We start from the raw sequence: 12,195 nt of genomic DNA, 5'->3' as shown, positions 1-12,195 counted from the left end.
GGCTATAAGCCCGCCAGGCTCCTCTGTTCATGGGATTTTCCAGACAATAATACTGGAGTGGGTTGTCATTTCCTCCTCCAATTTCCAACCCAGGGATTAAGCTCATGTCTCCTGTGGCTTCTGCACTGGCAGGCAGATTCTTTACCACTGAGCCACCTGGGAAGCACTTAATAAAGTCACAATATAAGAAATATCACTAAACTTTTCTGAGGCTAATCTTCTAACTGTATTTTGGATCCCATCCTTTTCTGCCTTCCTAGAATGCTCACTGCAAACTATGCATTTACTCTAGCACTGTCAATCTCTTAAATGGATGTTTCTCACGCATTTTTAAAAAATTGGGGTACAGTTGCTTTACAATGCTGTCAGTAGTGTACAACAAAGTGAGTCAGTTACATGTGTGTATACATATATATTTCCCTTTCCTTCTGGAGCTCCCTCCCCACATTCCACCCATCTGCTTCATCACAGAGCACTGAGCTGAGCTCCCTGTGCTACACAACAGGTCTCCACAAGCTATCTATTTTACACATGGTAGTTTATCTATGTCAATTCCAATTTTCCAATTCATCCCCCACATCCGTCCCCACCCCTTGTCCACACCGATTTTTGATCATGCTTGAGTCATTTTCATCAAAAACAGAAACAAAACAACCTCACTACAAAGTTTACAGGAAGCATCCTCTCTCTTCAACTGCCCCAGAGTCAGGTTTTTTAGAGATGTTCAAACAGATCACTCTATTTATGCATGCCATATAATTCCAGTTTAATTTCCATTTCCACTAGTCTACTAAATGCTGTCACAAAGACACCAATGACTTCTAAAAGTTCCTGAAGCCAACAGGAATTTTTCAGACTTATTTTGTTTGAAATCTCAGCAGCATTTGATACTGATGAATAATTTCTCCTTCTTAAAATACTCCCCTTTTCTTGTATACCAGAATACTTATTTTGGTTTTCCTTCTTTCTCTCTAGCCACTTCATCTTCGTCCTCTTTGAAGACACATCCACATCTAATCAGTCTTGAACTGATTAGGCCAGCTCTTCCTTTCAAGATATATTTTTTATCCCTAAGTGATCATATGTGTATATACAGTTTTAATTTGCCACCTAATTTCTACAATCAGCTGAGATCTCCAGTTTAGCTCCAGACCTAAATGTGTAACTGCTTAACATTTCAAGTATGCTTAAAAACATCTCCAACTCACACTGAACTCATGCTATTCACTCTCAACTGGAATTCTTTTTTGGTCTTTCATATTTAAGAGGACAGAACAACCTTTTCAATTATGAACTTAACTTTCTTTCCTAAATCCCTCACAATGAATCTATTACTAAGTCCTAATACTTTTATTTCCTATTTATCTCCCAAATTGTTCCATTTTTCCTTCTATCCTGACTTTCTTGGCTCTCTTGGCTGAGTTACTGCCAACTAGTTTATCAATATCCATCTTTGTCCTTCTCCAATCAGTTGTCCACAACTCATTCAGAATACATTTTTTAACACTTAGATCTGATGTAGCACCTTTACTTAACTCTCTTCAGTTCAGTGGTATCAACTGTTCTTAGGATGGCCACAAGCGCCATCTTTCAGTCCATTCTCACCGGGCTTACAACTACCACCAATCTGTACATCTGCTGTCTTCTCTGTTAGCAGTACCCTTTCTCCTCTTGTTAGCTTGTTAACATCTTATCTGATTTGGCCTAATTGTCATTTATCAGTAAAGTGTCTCCTGGCCTCCCTCAGAGGGTCAAAAAGTGCTTATAGAATTATCATGACCCTATTTTAATATTTTACCTTTAATCTGATAATGCTTAATGTGCCTTTCTCCCACTAGGCTATAAATTCCATGAAAGTAAAATATCTGGTTTCATTCAACATTGTATCTTAACAGTTAGCATAGCAGATGACATATAACACGTGTTCAATAAATATTTGTTAAGTAAATGAACAGAAAAGGAGCAATACTCCCGTGATCATTCACTGTTTCTAAACAGTAATATATTAATGGAATATAATCAGATTTCCACTATCTACGTTAACTTCTTTAGAATTTGTTTCAAAGTTAGATCTATTTAGGAAAAAAAAAAAAACCTGCATAAACAAAAAGCCACTGAGATCAGGTTTAAGTACAAAAATGAACTGCTACATTTCAAAAGCAGCCTAACAGTGGATTATGATCCATTTCTGAAAGTCAAGTCATTCATAAAATGAATAGCAAGTGATAAATTAGGCATTAAAATATATTAACAAATGTTTCCAATTGTTGTACCCTGCAGTTTATAAGTTAACTAATAAACTGCAGGAAGCAGAACCGGTCCTCAGTTACATTCCAATCATGGGAAAGCTAGACTCCAATTTTAAAACTCCAATTTAAGAAGCACTATGTTTGTCATTACTGCATAAGGGAATTCTGAAAAGCAAAGGGAATGCTTCATGTACTTAGTTTCATGCCGATGCCAAAAAATGCTTTTTTAGCCTATTAACTTTTTCAGTTATTTGGTAAGTTTAGTATATTAAAAAAATACATATATTCACTTTATATAAAAATGGAATTATTATTTTATTTTCCTCACATTCTTTGTCTCAAACACTTACCTTTCTCCAAGCATTTAAATTTATTTTTAAACAACTGACAAACAGCTACCAGTAGCCCTTTACTTAGAATTTAAAAGGCTGCCAATTCATTTGTCACCCAGGAATTATGAAGCTCGTTGACAGATATCCCAGACATCAACAAACAGTCCTTAAACACCCAGGACTGTCAGAAGGCCAATGTACTGCTTGAGGGCAACACATTTTGGTGAATTCTTTAACCAAAAGCAATAACTGTGATTGTTGCAAATGTGAAAAGAGTATAATACTGTTTGGGAGGAAAAGAAGGAAAGAGAAATAAAGTGAGAAAGGACAAAACAGGAATAATAATGAAATGTGCTGACAGGAAAGAGACACAATGAAAAAGAGGTAAAAGAGTGTGAAGTCAAAAACCGAAGGACAAAACTCTAGTTCATCATTACCGAGACTGGTAAGCCCACACTGAGTGCTTCTAAGCTGCAAAAGAATGCATTCAGTAACTGCAAGAGCACAGGAAGAGCTAAGACACACAAACATCCACATCCACACAAAACACATGCGCTGAAAGTGAGGTATCACCTGAAACCTGGGCTCAGAGATGCCCTCAGTTAACCTGGTGAAATCTGAACACAGTAATGGAAACCTGGATCAACCCGCATGTAGACAGTAGAAAAACGATGATAATCAAATGAAAAGCTAATATACTTGCTCGGAAAAAGACCATGTGAACATATGGGCAAGACTCAATATAAACACAGGAAAGGGAACCACAAAGAGCAAAAGCTGGCAGTTTCTGAATCAAGAAGATTTCAGAGAAAGGTTCCCTAGCTCAGAGCCTTGGGAACTCCAATTTGGACAGGAATAACTCAATTATGGGGACAGATCTTATCACAGCCCAACAATGAATCACGCAACTAAAACCCTTGCTGTGGTAAATGTAAATGTTACTTTGAAATTATGCCTAGTTGGCTATCTGCTAGTCTGTCAATTAGCCAACCTCTTCTGGTTATGTAGTAACTTTGCTACATATATGAATTAGTGAAGTCACTCAGTCATGTCTGACTCTTTGCGACCCCATGTGCTGTCTCCCCCATGGGCTGTAGCCTACCAGGCTCTTCTGTCCATGGGATTTTCCAGGCAAGAGTACTGGAGTGGGTTGCCATTTCCTTCTCAAGGGGATCTTCCTGACCCAGGGATCAAACCCAGGTCTCCCTCATTGCAGGCAGACGCTTAACTGTCTGAGCCACCAGGGAAGCCCACATATCATACTGTATAAATGCAGTATCATAATATGTATCATTCTAAAAGTTACCTTTTCACCTAACAGTATTTTCAGAGTTTATCCATAATACATATAGACGTCTTACATTGATCTAAAATAGTACATTGCTTATGCTTTGTTTATATAATATATGAATTAATTTATAACACAAACACATGGTTATTAGAAAACAATTATTCAAAGATCCAGCTGCTCTGGAGAAGCTTGCAGTGCCAAGAAAAATCTGAGTACTCCTCTGTTTTGTAAGACACATTAAAACTTCTGTTTACTCATTACTTAAGTGAAGTCGCTCAGTCGTGTCCGACTCTTTGAGACCCCATGGACTGTAGCCCACCAGGCTCCTCTGTTCATGGGATTCTCCAGGCAAGAATACTGGAGTGGGTTTCCATTTCCTTCTCCAGGAGATCTTCCCAACCCAGGGATTGAACCCGGGTCTCCCGCATTGTAGGCAGATGCTTTACCATCTGAGCCACTAGGGAAGTCCACTCATTACTTAGGGCTAGCTCAGTTGGTAAAAAATCCACCTGCAATGCAGGAGACCCTGGTTCAATTCCTGGGTCAGGAAGATCTGCTGGAGAAGGGGTAGGCTGCCCACTCCAGTATTCTTGGGCTTCCCTTATGGTTCAGCTGGTAAAGAATTCACCAGCAATGCAGGAGACCTGGGTTTGATCCCTGAGTTGGGAAGATCCCCTGGAGAAGGGAAAGGCTACCCATTCCAGTATTCTGACCTGGAAAATTCCATGGATTATATAGTCCACGGCATAGCAAAGAGTCCGACATGATCTCAGCAACTTTCACTTTCATTTTTCTCCTGGCAGACTAGCAAATACAAAAGAATGTAACACATTCTGCTTGTGAGACTTTGAGCAGGAACTCATGCATTGCTGGTCGGAATGCAAATTGGTATACTCCTTCTGGGGAAAACTGGCAATATCTAACAAAATCCCACTTCCAGGAATCTGTCCAGAAGACATACCTCCAGCTATAGAAGAAGGCTACACACAAGACTACTCAATGTGGCATTCTTACAGAATGTTGCATAAGAGAGAAAATGCTGGATATAAACAAAGCATAAGCAATGAACTATTTCAGATCAACGCAGGGATCTATATGTATTATGGATAAACTCTGAAAATACTGTTAGGTGAAAAAGTAACTTTTAGAATAATACATAGTATGATACTGCATTTATACAGTATGATATCACACATGTAAAGTGCAATACTATACACTGGTTATGAATATGGGTATATGTTACAAAAATTATAAAATACATATGAGAAAACACACAGAATGAGTAATGTTTACTTCTAATGTGGAAAGGAAGGTAGGTGGAATCAAGCACTATGATATAGCAACATATTGATATTTGCTAAATATAGGAAGTAGATTACAAGGATATTTTTTGTATTATTTTTCCATACATTTGAACTATTTCATAGTTAATAACATTAACTACAGCGTTATACAAAGAACTTATAATTTGACCTATTGGATGATATCTTATTACTGAATTATATCTTTTATTTCTGAAGAACAACAATTTAAAAATTCTAGAGTGCTTGGTGATTGTCTACAACTTAATCATGATTGAGTATATGCTGCCACCTAGCATAATTTCCTAAAACTGTTAAAGAACCGAACAGAAAATGATTCTCTTATATCGAACCTAGTTTAGTATTTCAGTAAAGAATTATTTAAAAAGTTATCACATATTTAATTATAAAACTGGAGTTTTGCAACTTCAAAAACATATACAAAATCAGTTTTTGACAATAAGCCTTTGCAAATCAGCTTGTTCTCTGGCATTTTAGTTCCTACTATCTTAAAGGACATGGAAAGCAATTTTTAAATAGACTCCTTGATAATTTGCTATTAAAAATAAAATAATGTCAGTTTCATATAGAAGCCCTTGGTTCTCCTGCGGAATTAAAGTACTTTACCATATCAGAATGTTTCACCTTCTAATTCTCATTTTTATATACCATTGCAGCCTACATGACTGGAGAAAATCCAGCTCTAGATTCACAAATTCTTTATCCATTAAAAGCCTTGGCACTATTGTTTTCAATTATACATCCCTTTTCTGGTTCTAATGGAAAGGGAGAAAAAAGTTAACATTTAGCAGATTTCTCGCCCTCATTTAAACATTAAGTGATTCCAGTTGAACTATTCATACTTTTATCTGCTGACTAAGTATATAGTACTTATTATTACCCATACACAAGGAACAATGTTAAAAGATTAGGGAAGCTACTATAATAAATCAGTTAAATATTCTCTTTTCAAAGTCCACATGAGTACTTTTGAAGATAAAATATGCAATAAATAATCATAAGATTAAGTAAAAAGTGATTTTATTTTTTTAAAAAGTAAAGGTAGGAGCTTATATTCTTTCAGAAGACTACATGTATTTTAAGAACCTAGAGTCAGGAAGTGTTCTGTAACTGTCAGCTGTCAGCCTTGGAAAACAACTGGGAAAAAAAAATAGAATTAGGGCTGAACATATTTAAAGTTCACATAATATAATAGTTGTGTCTGCAGTCAGGCTTTTATTTTCACAAGACATTCTGAAATTAAATATACTGTAAATTAGCTGTCCATGCAAGTTTTTAAAAGAAAAGACTGTAACTAAAAATTATGGAAAAGGGATTCCAATCAATTAACCACAGATATGAGTATCAATATTTCAAAGATAATACCAGAAATTTACAAATTTTTGCAAATACGACAAAACCTCTGCCCCTCCAGAGACAGGCATAAGCACAACAAACTGCACATAATTTCAGGCAGTTATATGATCCCTGAAATCTTCCTGAATCTCAGTTACAGAAGAGCTAATTATTCAGTTATCAAGGATCAAAAAAACAATGTCTCAAGTTACTCAGTAAACACACAGGCACTGAGGATATGATGGTGAGCAAAAATTTAGTCAGGTTGAGGGCATAAGAAATCTCTCATGTTCACATGTCCCTCATATTAAGCAATTCTTACAAATGCTAAAAAGAAGTAAATAGTGCTACAAAAGCTCACAAAAGGAGTAAATGGAAGTCAAGAACCATTTCCCTGATAAAGCAACAAAAGACGTATAGAATGTACTGAGAGGAAAAGGAGCTAAGGATAAAAGGAATACCATCTATGCACATGGTAGGGCTATGACTGACAGGGAGGAAAGCCAGTGTGGCTTAAGTACAGTGCCTGAGGCAGGTGAGGGGTGTGGTATAATAGCGGAGAGACTGGCCTTCTTTAGTCTTGACCAACAGAGAAGGCAATGGCACCCCACTCCAGTACTCTTGCCTGGAAAATCCCATGGACAGAGGAGCCTGGTAGGCTGCAGTCCATAGGGTCGCTAAGAGTCAGACATGACTGAGTGACTTTACTTTCATTTTTCACTTTCATGCATTGGAGAAGGAAATGGCAACCCACTCCAGCGTTCTTGCCTGGAGAATCCCAGGGACGGGGGAGCCTGGTGGGCTGCCGTCTGTGAGGTGGCACAGAGTCGGACACGACTGAAGCGACTTAGCAGCAGCAGCAGCAGTCTTGACCAAAAGCAACAGGAAACCACCGTATCAGTTTTAAGCAAGAAAACACATGATTATGCATGTTTTTAAGATCACACTCCATCTGTACTACAGAGATGAGATTGAAGATGGGTCAAGTAGCTGGGAGGCAATGACAGCAGTTCTGCTGGGCGATATAACTTGGATTAGGATAGCGGGGATGAAGGAAAACCTAGAGGGGTGGGATGGGGGTGGGAGGGAGGCTCAAGAAGGAGGGGGCTGATTCGAGTTGTTGTATGGCAACAAGAAACCAATACAACACTGAAAAGCAATTCTCCTGCAATTCAAAATAAATAAATTTTTTTAAAAGGGGGAAAAAGTAATGGAAAGACATTAAAGAAAACAGTGAATTTGAACTCTTTTTCATTTATATATTTCTCCCTTAAAGAAGTTAATTCATTTCTTTTAACCGATTTCCTATGAGATTATTTCTCTTCATTTCCATTAAGCTATTTTATAGTAATGACATTAGCCATTTATCTGTCATATCTACTGTATTTTTCTTCTAACTGGTTGTCTTATTTATTCCCCCTGGGTTTTTGAATTTTTATGTAAGCAATATGTTTTTCCCTTTGTAGCCATTCTATTAATTTTAAATTATAACACTTTTCTTCCACCATCACCACTTTGTCTTTTTTGCCCTACTTTCATATTACAACATATAAGATTTACTTCAGTATGGGATGTATGCTGCTGCTAAGTTGCTTCAGTCGTGTTCGACTCTGTGCGACCCCACAGATGGCAGCCCACCAGGCTCCGCCGTCCCTGGGATGCTCCAGGCAAGAACGCTGGAGTGGGTTGCCATTTCCTTCTCCAATGTATGAAAGTGAAAAGTGAAAGTGAAGTTGCTCAGTCGCGTCCGACTCTTAGCGACCCCATGGACTGCAGCCCACCAAGCTCTTCTGTCCATGGGATTTTCCAGGCAAGAGTACTGGAGTGGGGTGCCATTGCCTTCTCCAATGGGATGTATAAACTTCCTAATTTGATTAGTTCAATCAATCATCCAGCAAACATTCATAGATCACATATGGTGCAGGCGATAGACCCACACACAAAAAGAGAGAAACAGGTAAACAAATGCTTTCAGCATAGAAGCATCCTGGTTGCATAAAGAATGGACACCTAGCTCATACTGAGATGAAATTGGTGATGACATCCTAAAGGTCAAATTTTAACTGTTCTGAAGAGGGCTGTAAACTAGCTAAAAGGAAAAAGAAAGTACCTTAAGTGAAGAGTAGAGTAAACGACTGTCACCACTCTTCAGAGTAATCTCAAAATCGAACGGGAAACTCACTAGTATTTGCAGTGAATTTCCAAGGACATCACTCCGATTATGGGCTTTTATACCTCACCTGTAATCTAATGGGAAAAAAGACCACCAAATGCTTTCTGTAACTAGCACGAGCTTAACATATGGCTATTAATATAAATCAAATACCTTCAAGAGTTCTCTTCAATATACCCTGTTGTCTACTGTCAAGTGAAATCCAGACTTATTAACCTGGCAGTAAGACAGTAACGTGGGCCTTAGGAAGCCTCACTACGAACAAAGCTAGTGGAGGTGACAGAATTCCAGCTGAGCTATTTCAAATCCTAAAAGATGAAGCTGTGAAAGTGCTGCACGAAATAGGCCAGCAAATTTAGAAAGCTCAGCAGTGGCCACAGGACTGGAAAAGGTCAGCTTTCATTCCAATCCCAAAGAAAGGCAATGCTCAAACTACTGCACAATTGCACTCATCCCACATGCTAGCAAAGTAATGCTTAAAATTCTCCGAGCCGGGCTTTAACAGTACATGAACCATGAACTTGATGGTTCATGAATCCAGATGTTCAAGCTGGATTTAGGCGAGGAACCAGAGATCAAACTGCCAACATCCGCTGGATCATAGAAAAAGCAAGAGAGTTCCAGAAAAACATCTACTTCTGCTTTATTGACTACACCAAAGCCTTTGACTGTGTGGATCACAACAAACTGTGGAAAATTCTTAAAGAGGGGAATATTGGACCACCTGATCTGCCTCCTGAGAAATCTGGAGGTCAGCAAGCAACAGTTAGAACTGGACATGGAACAACAAACTGGTTCCAAATAGGGAAAGGGGTACGTCAAGGCTGTATATTGTCACCCTGCTTATTTAACTTCTATGCAGAGTACATCATGAGAAATGCTGGGCTGGGTGAAGCACAACCTGGAATCAAGACTGCCGGGAGAAATATCAACAACCTCGGACATGCAGATGACACCACCCTTACGGCAGAAAGCGAAGAACTAAAGAGCCTTTTGATGAAAGTGAAAAAGCAGAGTGAAAAAGTTGGCTTAAAGCTCAACATTCAGAAAATTAAGATCATGGCATCTGGTCTCATCACTTCATGACAAATAGATGGGGAAACAATGGCAACAGTGGCTGACTTTATTTGGGGGGGCTCCAAAATCACTGCAGATGGTGACTGCAGCCATGAAATTAAGACGCTTACTCTTTGGAAGAAAAGTTATGACCAAGCTAGACAGCATATTAAAAAGCAGAGACATTACATTGCTAACAAAGGACCACCTAGTCAAGGCTATGGTTTTTCCAGTAGTCATGTATGGATGTAAGAGTTGGACTATAAAGACAGCTGATCACCGAAGAATTGATGCTTTTGAACTGTGGTGCTGGAGAAGACTCTGAGCCCCTTGGACTTCAAGGTCCAACCAGTCCATCCTAAAGGAAATCAGTCCTGAATATTCACTGGAAGGACTGATGCTATGCTGAATCTCCAAATGCTTAGGCCACCTAATGTGAAGAACTGATTCATCTGAAAAGACCCTGATGCTGGGAAAGACAGAAAGTGGTAGAAGGTGAGGACAGAGGACGAGATGGTTGGATGGCATCACCGACACAATGGACATGAATTTGAGTCAACTCCAGGAGTTGGTGATGGACAGGGAAGCGTGGCATGCTTCAGTCCATGGGGTTGCAGAGCCTGACACGACTGAACGACTGAACTGAAGACAGTAATACACTAGCTTTATTTCCTACTTCATCTCACAAGTTCTCATCAGTAATGTGTTCTTTACTCCTGTATAACTCAAGATGTTTCCCACTTCAACTCCCTGCCCCATACTTTTAGAGAATTTAATATGTTTCATATAAAAACATACTTCTCAACCATTGCCATATTTATATTACCCTTTTTTTTCTTTTTACAGCAAAAACATTATTTCTTCGCCTATGTGTCCCTCTGGCTAGAATGCCTTCTTTCCCCTTCACTGAATCACTAAATGCAATCTTGTGTAAGATCCTTGAAGATCAAGACCAAATATCACTCATTTCATTTTGCTTTCTTTGTAAACTTTTCTGCACTAAGTATCTTTTTTTTTCTGTGAGTACTCTGTATCATTGATGGATGCTGATTACCCTTTCCTACCTGAATACAGGTTGCTTAGAAACAGAAAGTATGTCTAAAGAGCAGACACATAACCACTGAGTATATACGAAGAACTTCCTTTGCTGGAGCTGTAAAGTTCTCAACTAACCCCCGCTTTCCAGCCTACTTCAATGCTTCGATGACTTTTGAATTTCTTGAATAGAACCAGAAACCAGAAAGGAGATAATGACAAAAAACGGTAAGCTAGTGAAATTAACCCGTAAGGGTGGAGGTGATGAAGACAAATGTCTGAAAAGACTGGATTTAAGAGAGGTGAGATGAAAACTTGGGGGCAGCAAGTATTAAAATTTTGCTGCAGATGGTAGCAGAGAAATGGAACAAAAGCTGAAAGAAGAAATGAGGTACTGAGGAAGCATTCATCCTTATAAATGATACGGTCTCATTTAAGATGAGCAATTTCCTAGGGAAAGCCACCGCTCTCAACCTCTCAAGGGAAGTACTACCACGAGCTTCGTTTTACAGACGGTTACTGAATAGAGAAATTAAATGATCTTCCCAAGGTCCATGGAAAAAAAATTCAAGACAACCGACGGCCAAAGACATTTCAGCCACCTAGAAACCAGGAGGTGGAAGAGTAGGGGTGGGGAGTTACGGCTGTCAGTCCTCAGAGTTCCAGAAAATTCGCCTGAGCAGTTAGGTGCACTTCCCGCCTCGTCCCAAACCCTTCCAAAACACGCAGAAAAGCCGTCCTGAGGCCCCTAAAAGTCAGCCCCACACGTTTCCAGACCTCCGTGCTCACCTCATTATTGAGGTTCAAAGTCCCCGGCTCGGCCATGGCAGCTCTTAGCAGAAGATCCGCCGCTGCCGCACGTGAACTGTAGCTGCCGGAAAGCGGATGCGTCGTCACGCCCCCAACGGCGGCCTCAGTGGCCCAAAACGCACCCGTCGTCTGCTCAAGCAGACGCGTAAGTAAAAGGTACACTGACTTTGAGGAGAGGAGCGGAAATGACGAAGAACAACTTCCTGCGTAGAGTGCGCCGTACCGGATTTGCGTGTTCCTATGGAAACCAGGCAGGCCGGTGGTTGAGAGGGTGTTCTGCAAGTTATTGCCTTCTTCAGAAGTTTTTCAGGATGCTGATTTTCTTATATTCCTTTGCCAAATGGGTTCAGCTTTGTAATGACCTTGTTTCTCTTGTCTCAATGGGAATGAAAGCCTTTATGAAGGGATCACTTGAGCGACCAGTTTTGCCCCGAATTTTTACCTAGCTTTTGTGAAGATTTCTGCGCTTTTGACAAGCACTTTTGTTAGATTCACCTTTTTTCCTATCCTCGCTGTATAACTCAAGCATGGCCATATTTTTCTGCACACTGAAAGGTTTAAATTTATATAGAGAACATATAAGCAAAACCAT

At 39.4% G+C, this 12,195-nt stretch overlaps 1 protein-coding gene across 1 annotated transcript in view; it reads right to left on the bottom strand.

Annotated features, from left to right (window-relative positions):
* Positions 1 to 11,702, bottom strand: part of SRFBP1 (serum response factor binding protein 1) — a 61,956-nt gene extending 50,254 nt beyond the window's left edge. Inside the window, exon 1 of the mRNA XM_005682717.3 lies at positions 11,583 to 11,702. Coding sequence (XP_005682774.1) covers positions 11,583 to 11,618 — 36 coding nt within the window. The 5' untranslated portion in view covers positions 11,619 to 11,702. The remainder of the gene's footprint in view (positions 1 to 11,582) is intronic.

The sequence above is a fragment of the Capra hircus genome, chromosome 7, assembly GCF_001704415.2.
Source record: "Capra hircus breed San Clemente chromosome 7, ASM170441v1, whole genome shotgun sequence".
NCBI classification, from domain to species: domain Eukaryota; kingdom Metazoa; phylum Chordata; class Mammalia; order Artiodactyla; family Bovidae; genus Capra; species Capra hircus.
This window is presented reverse-complemented; position numbering and strand designations above follow the sequence as displayed.